Below are 20217 nucleotides of genomic sequence, written 5' to 3' on the forward strand. Positions count from 1 at the left end.
TAATTAGATTACAAAGTACTACAGCGCCGCGTATTGAGTTACGGCAAGTTATTATGCCAGTCAGTTTAGCGCAGTTTGGAATACAGTTTAGTTAACAAGACTTTCAGTGCATAATTACACACCTTGTATCAGGTGTAGGATAGAACTGCGTGTGTGTAGGTGACGAGTCGCAAACCACTTGTTTCACCTCCTCCCCCTTCCCCATCTCACCCTCCCTGTCTTGACGTCACACCACCTCGCCGCGCTGCCACTGAAAATAAGTCACTACGTAGTATAATTTCATCCAACTTGGTTTCATAATTTATAAGAAAACCATAACAGGAAATGCAATGAGAAAAGTAAAAAAAAAAAAAAAAGAAAGAAAAGAAATCCTTTAGTGTATGTTGAGTGTGGATTCTTTCAGCATTTTCTTTTCCTTCCTTCCTGTCATGGGAGGTAAATCAGATTATGTCACGTCTCAGGAAACACCAACTGGCCCATGTACTCTATACTAAGTTGGATGATTTATCTTATATTGGCTTAGAAATGCCGACGTACATAAGATTAGCGTGAGGCTTCACCTTTGCCCAGCAGAACGCCATGCAACGTATCTTCCTGAATAATTGAATTTCCCCGCGCAGGAGAGTGGGCGGAGCGTAGATGCCCTGCTCTCAAGCTTCGGTGTGCCTCAAGCGCCAACTTCTCTAGTTAAATTCACGTTGACTCGCTGTGTGAAGGGCGTTCGGGCTGGACTTCGTTGTTTTGTGCAATTCTCGTGGTTTTAATGTGTTCGCGTGTATAGTAACTTGACTGTGTTGCGGTGTGATGAACAAGTGGATGGTGGGTGCCTGCTCCTGAGGATGCCTCCAATATGTATTTGTGGGTGAAGCAGACGACTGTCAAACCGGCCGGGCCATCTGGTGAACGGTGTCTCCCTCTCCCAGCACGTGGTACGTAACTGGAACGCCCCCTGTACTTTTTGTTCTCTGTGTTAAGACTATTAATGAGGAGGTGGATCTTGAATTGGTGTGAAGTAGGGGTAACTGTCAGAGGGAATGGTGTATAATAGTGGGTAGCGGCGGCAGAATGGAAGGGTTGTCGTGAGGGAAGGGGGGATAACGACTTGTTGATATGTAGCGGAGCGGCTGTAACTATGTACTGATGAGACTCGTGGTGTTTGAAAAGATGCGTCTACAGGTTACGTCTACAGGCGTCTGGCATGGGAGAACAGTTACAGCAGGGATTAGTGTGGCGCGTGAAGAGCTGTGGATGTAATGAACACCTCTCACCTTCGCCCTCTGCTGTCTGCAGCTCACTCGTCCCTCTGCTGTCGTAAAAGGTAGTTACTTGCTACCTTGTTGAATTACGAGAAATTTTAATGTTTTTTTCTTTTCTGTTTGGATTTGAGTTTAGTTATTTCAGATTACATACACTACCTGAGACTAAGTTACTTGTGCGCACATAATGATGAAACCTCTAACCACTTGTAATAGCCTCATTTTCCTCCCCCAGCCACCTCCTCCGCGCTCCGTTTTCTTTGTTTTGGTGGGGGAGGCTACGGTGATTTTGTGATTTATGCAAAAATAAGATTGATGAAGCAGCTTTTAAGTATTGTAATTTTCTTCTAATCACATATCCCAATTAGTGGTGATGAGAGGAACATATAGATAATGAAGATGTTTGTTGAGTAGTGAATATGCACAATAAATACGTATAACATATGGTTTTCTGTCATGCTCCCGTTTTCTTCCACTCACCCCTCCATCCACCCTCTCTCTCTCTCTCTCTCTCTCTCTCTCTCTCTCTCTCTCTCTCTCTCTCTCTCTCTCTCTCTCTGATTACGTTTGACGTCAGGTCCTGCGACGGGTTGGTAGCGGCATTGGAAAGGAGTAGAATAGTAAATGGGGGGGGAGGTGCGGAGGCGGGGACGAGGTAACGAGGATAATGACTCGTTTATTAAGGCGGCTTTAGGTATGTACTGATGAGCTTTATGGTGTGACCCTGAACAATGGGATCACAGCGTAGAAGTCCGCCTTAGGAGAACGGTTAGGTAGTGTGCATGGTGCTGGGCATAGTAAACTAACAATTTCATAAGTGATTTGGTGATGGGATACTAGACTTCAAATGATTGAAGATTGTGTGTGGTTGTTAGCTAGTTGTGTGAACGAGTGAATGAGCGAGACTTGTGTGAGGCATGAATACGTGTATGAGTGAACGAGCTAGGCTTCAGTCATAAGTGTTAAGTTGAAGTGCGCGGCCTGGCGCCGGGAGATCACCTACCTCCAGCCTTCTGTTCACACCTTCTGTGAATAAACACCTGCACTGTTACCTGCGTTTCCTGTGCCCCTGCTGGTCAAGAGTCGAACATGGCGCAGTGAGTAGGATCAGGACAAGGCTGCAGTGGGTACGGCGCAGAATGGAGAAGCAGTTGGAGGCGCTGGCTGCCCTGCTAGCGCGACAGTCGGAGCAGAGTCAGGCTCTGCTAGCGCGACAGTCGGAGCAGAGTCAGGCTCGCGAGGAGCGTTTAACCCAGCTGCTGGAGAGAGTGGGGACACAAGCTCCCAGTCGCACCACGGCGAGCAATGAAGGCGAAACCACAGCCCGCAGCACGTCTACCCAGGGCGCGAGGTTCCCGACGTCCGCCACCATCATTCCTCACTTAACGGCGTCAGCATCTTTACGTGAGTTCGACACGTGGCGCCATAAGTTTGAAGGATACGTAACCCTCGCCAGGATAGACTGTCTCTCCCTGGCTGAGCAGAGGGCGGCACTCGCTGCTGTCCTAGACGACGAGTGGACCCGTACACTTCGCTACGGGATAAGCTTACCGAGAGACGCGGAGTTAAGAACCATCCTCGATGCAATGTGTGAGTACCTGCGAAGCCAGCGCAACATCATCATGGATAGAAGAGACTTCTACTCCCGCGTGCAAGAAACGCAAGAAGGTTTTGACGACTTTTTATGTGCTGTAAAGGAAATCGCCAATTTCTGTGACTTTTGCGACCAGTGCATAAACCATCAGCTGCGTGACAGAATTGTCGTTGGGACACGAGACGAAGTGGCTCTGAAACGCATGCTGGAAAACAAGAAACTCACCCTTGAAAACGCCATAGATATTTGCAGAGCATCAGAGAGCGCTAACCAGTGTAGTGCAGTACTAAGGGGCGGCTCTCACTCTTCGAGCCATGGTGTGAACGCTGTCTCGAACTACAGGAAGGGCAGTTTCGGGGGCTCAAGCCCCACGGGCTGTTATCGTTGTGGCAAAGATTGTCGCAGTGACAAAAGGGGATGCCAGGCAATAGATAAAGTGTGTCGTAACTGCGGGAAAAGAGGGCATTTTGCGAGTGTATGTCAGCAGACAGTGAGGAAACGACGAGGAGCTTCGAGGAGTTCCTCAACTGTCTCTCCTCATCGCGGTGCAGGCCCGAGGCGGGGAGCCAGTGCCAGTGTATACCAGCTCTTATCAGGCGTATACACAAAGACGGTGACGGCACGACCTGCGCCCCAGGTGCTCATTACCGCCACACATCCCGCTGGAAGAGACAAGATTACGTGGACTCCTGACTCTGGGGCCGAAACGACCGTTATTGGCCTCGACACGGCAACACTCCTTGGAATCCCGCCCTCCAGCTTGGCGCCCGCTGATGGTGATGGACTTTATGCTGCCGGTAATCACCCCCTCACCTGTGTAGGAACTTTCTCGTCGCACTTGCAACTGGGCGACAGGGAAGCTGAGACTGTTGTGAGCGTGGTGAAGGAGGTGAAGGGGGCGCTGCTTAGCTGGTACGATTCCATCGCTCTCGGAATCCTCCCCGAAGATTTTCCGGCTCAAATCCGACCGCTACGCAGGGAAGAACAGCACACCGGCAACAGCTCCATCAAGTACCCGACCGCCTCGCAGCCACCTCTATCTACGCCCACAGAAGTGATCAGCTGGCCTCATTCCTACGACCCAACGCCACAGCAGCGTGCGGGGCACGCTGCTGCTGTGATCAAGGCCTTTCCCAGCGTCTTCGAAGCAAAGGAAGGTTTACGTGCAATGGCTGGTGGATCCATGGCCATCGAGTTGACAGACGACGCCCTCTCACGTGCTCCAGTACAGGACCCAGTGGAGGAAGAGGATGCTGCTACTTCTGGTGACCTCGACCCTCTCCACTCAGCGGTCATCTCAGCGTTATCTGCCACCAATGAGGACGGCGTCCGCTTAGCACCACTCCAGGATCAGACTGTGGAAATGGTACGTGCCGCAGCAGCAAGAGACGGGGAGTACTGCTTGCTCAAGAACGTCATCATCGAGGGCTTCCCTGATCATTGCCACGACCTCGATCACCGCTTGCGTACGTACTGGCCGGTGCGCAGTCTGCTGGCCGTAGACGACGACCTGGTGGTTTACGGGCCGAGGCTTCTTATTCCTCACAGCCTCCGCCGAGAAACACTAGAGCGACTCCATGACAGTCATCAGGGGATGGAGCGCACCAAGCGACGGGCCCGACAAACGGTGTACTGGCCTGGTATGGACAGAGACGTTGAGAACGTCGTTTCTGGATGCTCACTATGCCGTCCACTCCTACCAAGCCAAGCCAACGAACCTCTCTGGCAGGACACGGACACACCCAGCAGGGTGTTTGAGTCAGTTTCTGCAGACTACTTCCACGCAGCAGGCCGTACATACCTCGTGTATGTAGATCGCTTGTCTGGGTGGCCTCACGTGTCTGCATGCTCACGTCCAGCATCGGCTGATCAGCTCGTTCGTGTCCTTCGGGGTGTGTTCGCCGACACGGGCGTGCCTGTTCTCCTGAGGACTGACGGTGGACCGCAGTTCACTTCTTCATCGGTACGGCGCTTCCTGGCTCGATGGGGGGTGGAGCATCGTGTATCTTCACCTCATTATCCACGCTCCAATGGTCACGCCGAGGCAGCGGTCAAGTCCGTGAAGAAGCTGATCCTCACGACCACACAGCAGGGACACCTGGACGAGGATGCGTTCGCTCGCGGGTTGCTGGAACTGCGCAACACTCCGAGGGCGGAAGGGCGATCACCAGCACAAGTCCTCTTCGGTCATCCTATGAGGTCCTGTGTCCCGGCTCATCATCGCTCATACGCTCAGCAGTGGCAGCGCGCTGCTGATGAGTGCGACGCCAAGGCAGAGCGACTGAGGAAGAAAGCGAAACTTCGCCACGACGCGTCCGCCCGTACTCTTCCTCTCCTGCACCTCGGTGGCCACGTCGACGTTCAAGATCACACGACAGGCCTCTGGGATCGCCTGGGTGTCATCGTGGCTGTTGGGCGAAGGAGAGACTACCTCATCAAGATGGGCAGCGGTCGCGTGATGTGGCGTAATAGAAGACACCTACGCCCACACAGACCTCTTGCTCCCCTTCCTGTCGAGCAGCACACCGCTCATGGCGGTGCAGCGCTTCAGCATCAGGGTCACGAGGAACACCACCATCCCGGCAGCCCGGAGCATCAGGGTAACGGGGTACACCGTGGCCGAGAGCAACCAGAGCGTCGAAGCAGCCGACAGCGTAGGGAGCCGAGACGACTGCAGGTGCGGTGGCACCGTAGCACCTACGATTAGTCGTACGTGTTCATTGTACGCTGTGTTTGTTTTGTGTATATGTACCGTGTTTTCTGTACTTCAATCATTGTAACTTTGTTTCATGTGTTACGGTAGCCATAACAAAGATAAGGAATCTTCCTTATGTCTCGGGGGAGGTGTGTGGTTGTTAGCTAGTTGTGTGAACGAGTGAATGAGCGAGACTTGTGTGAGGCATGAATACGTGTATGAGTGAACGAGCTAGGCTTCAGTCATAAGTGTTAAGTTGAAGTGCGCGGCCTGGCGCCGGGAGATCACCTACCTCCAGCCTTCTGTTCACACCTTCTGTGAATAAACACCTGCACTGTTACCTGCGTTTCCTGTGCCCCTGCTGGTCAAGAGTCGAACAGATTGTGCACTTAGAATGTTCATAGTTGAGTTTTGAAAGCCCTAATTTTCATTTTCATTATGACAGAACGGAAGGAATGGCTTCTTTTGTGTTCAGTGGTATATGTTTTATGAATTGAATTATCATATTAAAGATCTTGTCAGTAAATATTCTCTCAGCAAGGGTATATTAATTTTTGTTATTTTACTGTATATTGATGTGCTCATGACATAATAAGGTCAGGTGTGTGTGTGTGTGTGTGTGTGTGTGTGTGTGTGTGGTCTCGCAATCGTTCTTCCACGGGGAGAGCTCAGAGGTTACAGTGAGCGATATTCGGGCAGGACTGAGACCACACACACACACACACACACCAGGACAGCAAGGTCACAACCCTTCGGCTTACATGACGTGGCTTACGTGACGTACCTACTTGTGTGTGTGTGTGTGTGTGTGTGTGTGTGTGTGTGTTTAGCGGAGGTTTCCATCGTGTAGCGTCAGGTGGACAAGGGAAACAGTGTCATTTCTTAATAAGACAAGCAGTTCACGCCTACCAGCCGCCGCTTGTTCCTCCTCCCCGACCGTCACGCGGAGACTGGCGGCTGCTGGAGGCTGACTGACGTGCTCGCGGTGTGTGATTTTTAAAGGTTTGTCCAGGAGAGGATAAATCAGGAACAGGATGCGCCTGGGGATTAAATTTTTCCCCCGTGTTAAAGTGTATTTCTGCAGAGGTGAAAACGTGATGTGTGACGCAGATGAATGAGATGCAAGTTAATAACTAATTGCAGACATGTAGAATTCAGGTATCGGAATTAGATAAACATGTAAAACGGATATTCATATGTTGTCACAAAGACGACCCGTTAAATATCCTTTTCTTGTTGTTGTTATTATTATTATTATTATTATTATTATTATTATTATTATTATTATTATTATTATTTTCTTCATTATTATGAGGGAAAGCTGTAGTTAAATCTGCGTTTACCATATTAGCCATCCTTCACACACATTTTCCATTCACACACACACACACACACACACACACACACACACACACACACACACACACACACACACACACACACACACCACAGAAACCCACATACTCCTTTTCCAAACCAAACCACCAAGAGACAAATACAAACACACGCTTCACCTTCACCTTAACCTTTGATAGCATATGCACGACCCCTTTCAATACACAAGTCCCCGTGTAAGGCAAGTTAAGTCCTTCCCTGGCCTCGTTTTCCATCCTCGCGGTCAGTCAGCCTTCACTCAGACCTCGCCAGCCAGCCTTCCCATCCTACCCCGCTTGGCTTCTCTTCTCTTCTCTGGATGTCCTGGGAACGCAGCCAACTCGATACATAGCTAACTGGACCGCTGTGTCCGGAAGGAGTTTCTTGTTGAATTAGTATCTTCTTCGCTGACCTGGCTCGTGTTCGCAGTTACATAAGGCAGCGAAAGGAAGCCAGGTACTGTGTGCATCTCTTAACGTGGCTGGAAGATTTTTGCTGTGATTTCGTGTCCACTGAAATTCGTTTATGTTGAGATGAAAGGGAAAGATCTGTGGGAATTTTTTATTTTGTTAGGTTTAAGGGATTGTCAGAGAGAGAGAGAGAGAGAGAGAGAGAGAGAGAGAGAGAGAGAGAGAGAGAGAGAGAGAGAGAGAGAGAGAGTATATGATATTCTGTAAGAAAGCGTACCCTCCTACTTTTTTTTTTTTTTTTTTTTTTTGTCAAGGGAGGATGGAAGGTCACTGGAACTTTTCCTTGCTAACCTCGTGACCTATGCACGGCTCGGCGCTCTTTGTACCACACGGACATGGGGAGCAGTATTGTATTTTTTATCTTACTGCTCTTTATTTAATCAGTTTTTATATATCTTTGTAATATTCCTCTTCTTATAAAACAATTTTGTCACACACACACACACACACACACACACACACACACACACACACACACACACACACACACACACACACACACACACACACACACACACACACACACACACACACACACACACACACACACACACACTGCAGCTCCATTAGGGTCACCTGCTTCCCCCAAACAGTTTTCCGGTGTGTTATTCTAATGCAGCTTTGAACTCCTTAGTGTTTGGCGGAATGAAGATAAAAGTTTGGTAAAGTTTTGAACCTCTAGTGCGGGAGTAAAAGAGTTTTGGACACTGTTTACGCCAGCTTTGTGTGGGGAGGATTATTAATGGGATAGCACCTTGTTCAGAGAGAGAGAGAGAGAGAGAGAGAGAGAGAGAGAGAGAGAGAGAGAGAGAGAGAGAGAGAGAGAGAGAGAGAGAGAGAGGGAGGGAACGTACTAATTTATCTTCATTTTCAGTTTCATTTTCATTTTTTTATTTTACTCGAATGTACGTAGCAACTTAATTCCGTAGTCTCGGCGGCTTTGTCTAGCGCGTGTGATTTCTTTATTAGGTGCTTTCGTAATATTCTGCCTGGTAAATGCACCTAATTCTATTACACTCATCCTAACCTTGTTCCTCCTTGCTCTGACTTGCATACGACTCCCGCAGCTCTCCCCCAAGCCCTCCCCAGCCCTCCCCCATTCCCTTCCCAGCTCTCCCATCAGACCTCCCCAGTTCTCCCACCAGGCACCCCCAAGCCCTCCCTCGTGTCTTTCCACCAGCCCTACCCAGCCAGTGCTTGGACACGCAGAAAGCTAAGCTGTACTTGGTTATTTTGCTTCACTAAGATTTTGATGGCCTCTCGCTCGAGTGGCGGCCCCTGATGTGCCTGTTGGCGGTATTTTCAGTGTATTCTCGTACCTAGGTGCTCACAGGCAGGCCTCGTGCTAAATTAAACTCAGTGTGATAATCCTTCATTTTGCTCCCTCTGATGCTTCTGCCATTCACTTTTTTGCGTAAATTTAATGTGTATGAGTAGGAAAGGTAGAAAGATTTAGCCTGAAACAGATATACAGCATCCCTTTCGGTACTAATGTGTCAGTTAATATTTTCACTTTTAATTGCCGCTCGAGGAGTTAATTAATTTTAGTATGATGTTCTATGTAATGAAGCTAAAAATGATTTCTACCTCCTCATACCTTACAATTCAATCTTTATTTTTTCAGTTCTTATTCTATGGAGATTCGAGAGTATCTAATTCTGAATACGTTACTTTATCTTCTGTCTTAAATTTGTACTACAGATCTTCTAAAGAGGGAATTTTAAATGTATGAAAGTGATTCGCTTCCCTCCATGATTTGTTCTCAGTCCAAGATGGTTAGGAAGAGTGATGTGGGAGCCATGTCTTGGCGGCTTCCAGCTTGTTTATAGGCACTGCTGGTGGGTGGCGAGGCTGGGAGGTGGCTGGGTATCATGCTGCAACTGATAGAGACGATGTATAGTGATCTCTCTCTCTCTCTCTCTCTCTCTCTCTCTCTCTCTCTCTCTCTCTCTCTCTCTCTCTCTCTCTCATCTCTCTCTCTCTCTCTCTCTCTCTCTCTCTCTCTCTCTAACATATATATTAATTACAATGGTTACATGGAAGTGATTCATTGCATTCTCCAGAGACTAATTGGTTCTTTTATTTCATGACAAACGAACAAAGTCATATGGATTTATATATCCTCGGAGTACTTTTTTTTTCCTCTATATTTTCCGCTATATTTAATGTTAACGAAATCCAGTTACCGGGAGCTCACTCAACAAAACATGATTACGCATCAACAATTCATACGAGTCGTGAATCTATTCATGAGAAATGTGAGGCAAATAATCAGTGTCTAATAATGCAATGATTTAATATTTTTTTCATGACGAGACTTTTATATGATGTATGGCAGGAGTCGAGCCGAGGTGATTAAAAATGGATATAAATGTTCCTAATATTAGTGAGTTTGATGCTGATTATCATGAGTCATGTTTTGTTGGACAATGATTACTGTTAACTTTTACTGTGCAATATAACGCCGTGTGAATCCCTTGGCTGTGGGTTCAGTTGATCAGGTAGTCAGTCAGTCCGCCTGTACGGAAGTGAGGAAAAAGGGAGGTGACAGGGAGTCTGCATCTGAAGGGACGTTTTGTCAGTGAAAGCCTCTGGTGATTAATCTGAAGTTAGCTTTGTTTGCATATTTTTGGTTTTTAGCAGTCAGCAGTCAGCAGTCAGCAGTTCAGCAGTCAGCAGAAGATTTGGTTAGTCTGAAATCAGCATTGTTAGTAGTTAGTCTTGGTTATTCCGAAATTAACATTGTCAATAGGAGATTTTGGGCTCTGAAATCAGGATTGTGTGTAAGAAGTCTTGGTATATGTAAAGGGAGCAGATGTTTTTAGGAAGTCAGGAAGTCAGCACTGTTTGAAAATGTGTTTGGTGAGCATAGTTAGCATGAAGTCTTTGTTTATCTGAAGGTAGAATTGTATGAAGGGAGTCTTAATCTGAAGTCACGCATATTTGTGTTAATCTACTGACATCAGACTATAGCCTCACATTGTTCAGCTTCCCTTTTTATGTATATGTTTGGTAGTTATGCAATAGCTACTCTTTCATGTATATTATTAATAGTTATTAAATGTAAGTAAGTAATTTTTCTTCGTAATATATTTGCCCCTATAGAAAAAAAAAGTTATTTTGGCTCTATACGTTGAAGCAATCAGCGAGCGAGAGAGAGAGAGAGAGAGAGAGAGAGAGAGAGAGAGAGAGAGAGAGAGAGAGAGAGAGAGAGAGAGAGAGAGAGAGAGAGAGAGAGAGAGAGAGAGAGAGAGAGAGACCTTTAACGCAAACCAATCAGTCTGCAATCACCTCTCTCAACCTCAATTCAGAGAGGGTGACTATTTAACTTATTCAATAGTAGAGGCAAATTTTTATTTTCATGAAATTGATTATAGTCAGTCATAAAAGTAGATAAGATAGTTGTGGTGGATGAGGAAGTAGTCTATTTTCTAATCCATTGATCCCGAATAATATCGCCATTAAACTAATAAGTAAAAGAGTAGATAAAATAGTGACGGTGGATCAGAAAGATTTATAACACCTCGACCCCGAAACATTTTTGAATTAATGAAAATTTCTACTTTTAATGATGTAAAATATAATGCAGGAAATACCAAGGTGTTGAAAGGCTTGAGACGCGGCGTTTCAGAGAAGTGACCGAGTAAACTAGACGCCCCAAGTGTTGGTCTCGCCTGGGACGTTTCCTGGAAGAGTTGGCCCAGCGATAACCTTCCCTGAATTACTTAGAAGCATCCGTCTCTCTTATTCTCTGTGTGGAGCGAGCTTTTCTTGAGAGAATATTGTGAAGGAGAAAAGTGTAGGTAGTCTCAGTAATAATTCAATAGAAATTGTGATCATAGGCGAATAATAGCCGAAAATAGGTTGTTGAATTATGGTTTCAGAACGGAAGTAAAAATTACAAGTGAATGTTGTGAAAGAGAAAAGAGTAAATAGTCTTAGTAATAATGTAAAGGGATCATAATAATCGAAAATAATTTTATAAATGTCGAAAATTGAGTTTGATATTGGTTTAGAAATATATATATATATATATATATATATATATATATATATATATATATATATATATATATATATATATATATATATATATATATATATATATATATATATATATATATATATTTGTGTGTGCGTGTGCGGAGAGAGAGAGAGAGAGAGAGAGAGAGAGAGAGAGAGAGAGAGAGAGAGAGAGAGAGAGAGAGAGAGAGAGAGAGAGAGAGAGAGAGAGAGAGAGAGAGAGAGAGAGAATTAAAATGGTTAAATTATAGTTTAAGAAAGAGCCTATAAAAGTGATAGCTAGAAAATGGCTTGGTAAACAGCATATGATAGTAATAGCCAGATGATGGTTTTCATAAGGCACCAAATAAGAGTGTTTACTGATCTTGTTCTTCAAAAAAGTAATCATTAATAAAAAAAATAATAATAAATAGATAAATAAAAAAAGACCGACGTGCAGAAAATAGTAAGAGATTATTAAAAGTCTGATCGTGTCCAGGTGTCACTTAGAAGAACCCACCTGTGTTACTTACATATGGAAAAGAAAGATGGAGGACGAGACGGAATTCCCAATGTTGCTTGATTTAACTGCAGGACGATGAAAATTCCATCAAGGGTGTCGTGTGCAGTAATGACGTTATAAATACTTTACCTGGGAAGACAAAGGACGAACTCGCAGATTTTGACTTTCATAGGATAATGAATGTTTGTGTCTGAGTTACGAAGGTTGTGTTGGTCATTGAATTGTCTTTTCGGGATGATGGCAGTGGTATTAGGAACAGTTATAATGGTAATGATGATGATGGTAGTAATGAGGATGATAAAAATGGAAATAGCAATAATAACAGTAATAATAATAATAATAATAATAATAATAATAATAATAATAATAATAATAATAATAATAATAATAAAAATAGTGATAGTATTAATAAGAGAAATAGTAGTCGTAGTAGGAATAATAATAACAATGAAATAATGATAATAATAATACTTATCACCACGAATATCAAGAAAAAAACACAGACTGTGATAATATAAAGAAAAAATCACTCTCCTCTTAAAAAAAAAAAAATCTAAACTGAAAGAAAAGAAAGAGAAAAATAAAAAATGAGATCCAGCCCAGTTCAGGTCCTCTGTAATAATTCAAGCTGCGCGAAAGTTCAGCAGGACATTGGCTGGCAGGCTGACAGAAGGTACCGAGATGTCTGCCGCAATGCCGCCTCCTGTTACCGAGACCCAAGACACGGTGAGGCGGACGTGGAAAAGGTCAGGGAGATAGGAAAAAATAAAGATGTAAGGTGTAAGGAAAATGTAAATATATAGATGGATATATGGATGGATGGATATATATAGGAAGGACACTGGCCAAGGGCAACAAAAATAAAATAAAAAAAAGAAGAATGAGAATACTGGAGAGAGAGAGAGAGAGAGAGAGAGAGAGAGAGAGAGAGAGAGAGAGAGAGAGAGAGAGAGAGAGAGAGAGAGAGAGAGAGAGGCAAATCTATCCCATTGGTTACATAACAATACACAACCTACTCAACCTACTTAAACGAGGATGAAGGAATGCTATAAATAAAACAAAAAAGTACAAAATGAAGTAAGAGAAGACAGACACAGTGAGAGAGGGAAGCAAAATCCGTCCTATCGATTTCCATGTTTGCTGTAAAAGTTGCTGCCTGATCCCTGTGGCCTAGTGACGTTGGGTAATATAACGCGTAGTAGCCCCCTCCCCACTTGCCTGGCCCCAACCTTTTGTCTACGTGTTTGGCCGCGAATAAAAGGTTGTGTGATTGTTTTGTTCACAGCCGCCACCGGAACGAAGCTCGATAAAGAGTCACACGTGTTGGGATGAAGCATAAAATGATAGGTTTGTAATTAATCGCTGTGGCATTTGTTTTCACTTATTCTTCTTGTTTTTGTTGCTTGGCGTGTGACTGGAAAGGATATTCTGGATTAAAGTTGTAGAGAGAAAGAGTGAGAGTGGTAATACAAGAGACGTCAAGGGAATACGTGATTAACATGAACAATTATCTACTTTTTGGGAAACTGTGTGTTGAACGAAAGGATGAGGGAGCGTCTGCCAGTGAATTTTATCCCTTATGATGTAAATGAGATTACTCAATTAGGAATTTACACACTTATTAGGTGTCTTCCTTTTCCTCCTCGACGCCAGTGAACAAGAGTGAATAGCAAGGGGTATATTAAAGTGTCATGCTTTTATATAATTTCTCCTCGACTTAGTTTTCGTCTCCTTTTCTCCCTTCCTCGTACCTTCCTCCCTCTCCCTCCTAGTTCTCCCTGTCATTTTTCTTCCTTCCTCACTCTTATGCTCCTTCCCTTCTCTGATTTTCTTTGTTCGTTCGTTCGTTCCTTCCTTCCTTCCTTTGTTACTTTTTACCATCCTTCCTTCCATCATTCATTCATTCATTTTTTGTTTCTCTTTCCTTTCTTTCATCCCTCCTTCCTTCCTTCCTTCCTTCCTTCCGTTCGTTCGTTCCTTCGTTCGTTCGTTCGTTCGTTCGTTCGTTCGTTCGTTCGTTCGTTCCTTCCTTCCTTCCTTCCTTCCTTCCTTCCTCCCATCCTTTCATCCATCCCTTCTTCCTTCCTTCCTTTCTTCCGTCCTCTCCTTCCCTTCTTTCCTTCCTTCCTTCCTCCCCTCAATCTTTCCCTCATTCCAAGCATTCATCCTCCCCTACCCGAACCCCTCCACCCCTCACACCACCACCACCACCACTACCACCACGTAGCTTGCAACTCCTCGCTCACCGCCACTAACATCACCACTCCTCACCGCCGGCTTTCTCCCTCAGGATTTGCGTGGTAATTCCGCCTTGCTTTGTGTTGTGCGTGGGGCGGCAGCGTCTTGAAGGTCGCGGTGAGGTGTTCGTGCTAATTAATCCCCGAGTTGGGAGTCTCAGGCGAGCGAGGGAGGGATGGATGCATGGCGATCAATCATGTTACTAATGAGAAAACTTAACCGCCCTGTGCAAAGTGTGAGAAACTGCATGGGGTGTTGAGTGCTTTTGAGGTCTTGGTGTCATGGTCGGTCTCTCTCTCTCTCTCTCTCTCTCTCTCTCTCTCTCTCTCTCTCTCTCTCTCTCTCTCTCTCTCTCTCTCTCTCTCTCTCTCTCTCTCTCTCTCTCTCTCTCTCTCTCTCTCTCTCTCTCTCTCTCTCTCAAATACGTGAGAAATGTCATTCCAGGAAAAAGAAAAAAATGAAAGGTCAGAAAGATAGGTTTAATTTTTATCTCTGGAGCTGACCTGATTTTTCTTCCCTGAAGGTGATTTAATTACTTTGTTTTTTACTGGCTTCTAGATTTGTCTGTAGGGCCATCTGTCTTTTTTTTCTTTTCATCCTTTTTTTTTACTTATTTTTTTCTTCATTCGCTCACAATTTTTTTTTCTCATTTAACTATTTCTGCATCATGTCTTATGTTCTTGTTCCTTCAATATGCGTGTGTGCCTGCATGTCTCTCTTTCTCTTTCATGCAGGGGTGAATAACTTTCTGAAAACTTTTAAAAGCTTCACTTTCTGTTTTAACAACGTTATTTCTATATGATCAGTTTTCATACATTTTAGGTTTTTGTATGTCTTGATTTATTTATTTTTTTTTTCATCTTTGGCTGTTTGCTTGAGTGGGTGTTTTACTGGTTGGCTGGCTGTCTAACTGGTTGTCTGGCTGTCTAACTGGTTGGCTGGCTGGCTGGTTAGCTGTTTTCCTGGCTGGTAGTTTTGCTGGTTGGCTGGCTGGTTGGCTGGCTGGTTGGCTGGATGAATGGATGAATGGCTGTTTTGCTTACTGGCTGGCCGGTCTTCATGATCGGATAGAATTCTTGCTGTCTGACTGGCTGACTGGTCGACTGACTTGCTGACAGACAGACTGGCTGGTTGGCCAAACGTTGTTTCTTTTTGAGTGTCAATCTCCATACTTTATCCTTTTTTGATTGCGTTTTGTCTTTTATCTATATTTCTTCTTTGTCTCATTTACGTTCTTTTTTGTATCCTCTTTTTATTTTATTCTTCCTTCATCAGTTTTCTGCTTGTCCTTTTCCTTGGCCTTTACATTGTTACTTTCAATTACTTACCTGTTTTTCCCCTGTGTGTTCTATTTACCTCCTCTCATTCTCTGTACTTTAGTTTTTTTTTTCGTTGTTTTTTCTCCTTTCTCTCTTTGTTCCCCCTTTCCCTCTGTTTTTTCTTCCTTTTTTTCTTTTCGTTTGTTAGCTTTTGTCCACGTTGTTTCCTCTAACTTTCGTTTTCTCTTTCCTTCATCTCCCGTATATCTTTTGTAATTTCCCCTTTCTCTCTCTCTCTCTCTCTCTCTCTCTCTCTCTCTCTCTCTCTCTCTCTCTCTCTCTCTCTCTCTCTCTCTCTCTCTCTCTCTCTCTCTCTCTCTCTCTCTCTCTCTCTCTCTCTCTCTCTCTCTCTCTCTCTCTCTCTCTCTCTCTCTCTCTAACACGACCTGAGAGGGTGGCAAGGCGGGCGTCGTGAATGGGGCAGGCGACGGGGAGAATGTCAAGTTTACTGAGGAATGCCGAGTCGCTGAGCTTGAATAAACCAGAGATATTCCAGCCATTCCGCAGCCTTGAGGGCCCAGAGGCTTTCGGCGCGGCCAGGAAAGCACCAGGCTCAGAAAGAGGCTTGTTCTTCAGAGGCGGTATAGAATATTTAGAGAACATTCGTATATCCCTCTCCGGTGGCCGGCTCTCTCTGCAGGCTGGACGCAAAAATAGTGAGCGGCGTGAAGGTGATCCCCCTGAAGGAGGGTGAGGCGGGAGGGTTTTATGGAGTGTAATTCACATGGAAACGACGCACGCCCTCCTGCCTCATAGCCCACCAGGGCACCTATTTGCTCCCTATGTGCATATATATATATATATATATATATATATATATATATATATATATATATATATATATATATATATATATATATATATAGATAAAATTGTGTGTGTGTGTGTGTGTGTGTGTGTGTGTGAAACAGGTGCAGAAATTGAGGAAAGAGCATGAATGTGGTGTTTCACTAAGAAACCACATCCAAGTATTTTTAGTCGAGACGAAATTACACAGATTTCACTCCATTTGCAATGTATATGTCATTCGAATAATTTAAATAAAGACATCTTAATGCAAATAAAAAAAAAAGACTACTTACCTCGTTTTTACGCCTTGTGTTTATCACATCAAGTAAATGTCTAAGATACATTAATATAAAAATGTTTTGCATAGTTCTCTCATATTTGTTCGTCTGTAGCCAGTCCGTCAGTCCTCTTGTCTTTAACGCTAAATTATAATTACGTCTTTGGACATTTTTCTTACCCTCTGACCTCGTATTTGAAGAGATTCTTCCTAAGCCTTTCCATGTTTCTCCTTGCATTCCAAAGGCAACGCCATGTATTTTTTCCCCCTACCTTAAAACTTGGCGCTCTTCAGACATATCGCATCTTCTGGTAAATTCTTTTCTCCGTGTCTCCATTCCTCCTTGTTTACCGCATGCAAATGGACCAAGCGAGAGGTGCTCCGGGAGAAATAAAGTGCGAGGGAGGAACAAACGAAGACATTTATTGACAGACGAGGTGTTTCTAGACGCGTCAAAGATTTTTTTTTTTTTAAGTTGCAATAAATTCTTTACAAATGAATATTTAGACAAGTGAATGAAAAATGTAATGTATATGAAATGAATAAGCTTGTGAAAATATTGAAAAAAAAAAGATGAAAGTGCAAGTTCATAGAAATAAAGGTAAAGTATTATAGGGAAATAATGTAGTATGTGATGGAAAAACTGGGGTAGTTATATAGATAGCAAAGGAATGAGGTAAATTAGTATAGAAAATGTGTAAAAAAAAAAATAGGAAGTTTAGAAAGGAGAGCGAAAGGTAAATTAGTAAAGAATATACTGAAAGGAAAAATGCTGAGGGAACATATTGGACGGAGAGAAAGGAGGAAGGTAAACTCATAAATAAAATATATAAACGAAAAACCGAGTCAGGAGATACGGTGGATGATCAGTCAGGAGCAGGAACAACGAGAGGAGAGGAGCGGGCTGGATATTAAGGAATGTATGCATGTAAAAGTGTTTCTTTGACATGGAATCGAATCACAAAGGATTACAGTCTTTTTCACACGGCGGAATGGATGTGCTTTTCCTGTTCATTTATCATTCTGTTGCACAACGTACGGGTAATCCTTTCATAACATCACTTCGTATTCCTATAAATCACTTCTGGCCGCTCACTCTCCTTCCTTGCACGGAATTCCTGCAAGGCACTAAAATCCTATTCCCTCCACGTCTAAATGGCTTATTGCATAGCTGTGGTACGTACATGCTATGCGTATATTGAGCTTGAGATTGCCGACGTGTACCGAGTGCTGGGCGAATCAAGGTCTGGAGGAAAGTGATGTCTGGCCGCTCCACTCCTTCCTCTTGGATTTGATCTTGTAGTGGAATATGAATCTCATACCCAGACACAATACGAGTGACTTCTAGACCAGTGTTAAGTTAGGAATCGCCAGTGTTTCACTTACAATTAGTACTTTCATATTTAAGTCCACTTAATTTGCAGTTTTTACTTTTTTTTCATTTTTTTTCATTTGAATTATATCTTATTTTTGTTACTTTTACCTTTCATACTAACATTACAAATATTTTTATGGAATTTTATACTTAGTTGTTCTGGCGGCATGCAATTTTTTCTTAATGACTTCATCTTCCCCCAAACCACACACTTGTCATCCAGCAGAGAAGTTAGAACAGCTGTTTATCCCTCATAAGCACTCACACTGAGGCACCCAAGCATTCCTGGACAGTGAGATCACTACCTATGTATTCCCTGAGTGCCTTGTATAGCAACTGAGCGCTGACTTCAAAGAGACGGGGAATTGCCACAAACAGTCTAATATTAGTCAGATTCAAACCATGGATATTCTCTCTCTCTCTCTCTCTCTCTCTCTCTCTCTCTCTCTCTCTCTCTCTCTCTCTCTCTCTCTCTCTCTCTCTCTCTCTCTCTCTCTCTCTCTCTCTCTCTCTCTCTCTCTCTCTCTCTCTCTCTCTCTCTCTCTCTCTCTCTCTCTCTCTCTCTCTCTCTCTCTCACACACACACACACACACACACACACACACACACACACACACACACACACACACACACACACACACACACACACACACACACACACACACACACAGTTTTCCTTCATTTGAATATATAAAGCGTTACAGGTGAGATGTTTGAAGTGAACTTTAAAGTGAAATGAGTGATGGACCTTTGGACGGACACACACGTCCCGCCGTAGTAGGAATCCCTGGTGATTTATTCAGTAAAGGCCGTATATCAACTTTGAATAAAAGCCAAAAATGTTTTCATATATATGTCTTTTGTTTTTTCACCCCAGCGTTATCAATTACACTCGATGGTCTTCAAGTCCGATAGCTTTATACAAAAAAAAAAAAAAGTATATTTCTTGCGATTCAGTTAGAAGCATACATTGATTCACGATGATAAAATTTAATATACACTTAATTATGGAAGCCTGTTGCCTCAGCGCTGTAAACTAAGGTCAATAATCTTTACTTCTTCTGACAGATGTATGTAAAAATAGATCTCTCGGTATTCAGTTACATATATATTATTGACTCATGACTGAATTTAACATGTACTCAACTCTGGAAGCTCCGTGGCTACAAAAATGCATGATGAAAGCCTGGTGTTCAATGAAAGCAGTGGTATAATGATATATTGCGAGCAACTCAAATTAATATCGTTTTAACTGATTATTTTGCTGAGTCATTTATTGTTCATGTTTTTATGGTGGGATCCTCTACCAGTTTAGGTTACGTCACGTCAGGTTATGGTGATGCTCTCTATTGTGCTTCATGTTTGCTTTGATGCAATTTACACCTAACCTGGTACAGCGATTCAGGAAGTGATTAGTGTGTGTGTGTGTGTGTGTGTGTGTGTGTGTGTGTGTGTGTGTGGGAGAGAGAGAGAGAGAGAGAGAGAGAGAGAGAGAGAGAGAGAGAGAGAGAGAGAGAGAGAGAGAGAGAGAGAGAGAGAGAGAGAGAGAGAGAGAGAGAGAGAGAGAGAGAGAGAGAGAGAGCAAAAAGCAGGCAGTGCGTGTAATTGATCCCTATTTGAAATACTAATGTTTTAGTACGTAGTTTGGCAATTTGCTGAACAACTAGAGTATTTTTGTCTCGGTTATTGTCACCTGTGCTTGCCAATAATACTTTCAATAAGTCCCGCTTGTCCCTTAACCGTCACCTGTGTCATTACAACAAACACTGCTCTCGTCAGTTTTTACAGTGTATTGATAATTTTTCGATCTGTGTCTGTTTGTGCATCATTCTTCATAGAAGATTGGTGAAGTTGATATGAAGCTTCCATGCGTGGATGGTGAAACTGTGGCAAAATTTTCATGGTGTGGTGAAACTGGTGGAATTTTCATGATTGAATCTTAGAGAGAGAGAGAGAGAGAGAGAGAGAGAGAGAGAGAGAGAGAGAGAGAGAGAGAGAGAGAGAGAGAGAGAGAGAGAGAGAGAGAGAATCTGACTTGGATGGAATGTGAGTAGAAACCTTGTACTTCTGAGGGAATGCACAAGTCTTTCAGTGGAGCTCCTGAGGCAGGCGACACACCCTCCACTTTAATAATGGTTCATCTCCGTATGCCCTGCTCTGGTGTTCCCTCCTCCAGTATTCCCTGACGCGTCGTTGGAATAAATTTGAGATCTCTACTGCTTTCAGTGGGGCCCAGGACGCCCTTTACTGTGCCTGGCGCTGCGAAGGATTGGTTTTTGAGTTGTATTGGTGTTCTTGTATATG

The 20217-nt window shown here is 43.8% G+C and overlaps 1 protein-coding gene across 17 annotated transcripts in view; it reads left to right on the plus strand.

The window, feature by feature from the left end:
• Positions 1 to 373: 373 nt before the first annotated feature.
• The window catches only part of LOC135103465 (uncharacterized), a 166042-nt gene continuing 146198 nt past the window's right edge, over positions 374 to 20217 (plus strand). For 2 of the 17 annotated variants that reach the window (XR_010270057.1, XR_010270063.1), the window contains exons 1-2: positions 395 to 929; positions 1177 to 1318. Coding sequence is in view for 1 of the 17 variants with exons in the window: in XM_064009793.1 (XP_063865863.1) it covers positions 851 to 929 (79 nt within the window). In the remaining 16 variants the exon portion in view is untranslated. Of the gene's footprint in view, positions 930 to 1164; positions 1319 to 1491; positions 1702 to 20217 lie in introns of those variants that run through there. The other 15 variants (XR_010270068.1, XR_010270065.1, XR_010270060.1 and 12 more) reach the window with 15 other exon arrangements.

Source organism: Scylla paramamosain, chromosome 9 (genome assembly GCF_035594125.1).
Source record: "Scylla paramamosain isolate STU-SP2022 chromosome 9, ASM3559412v1, whole genome shotgun sequence".
Taxonomy (NCBI): domain Eukaryota; kingdom Metazoa; phylum Arthropoda; class Malacostraca; order Decapoda; family Portunidae; genus Scylla; species Scylla paramamosain.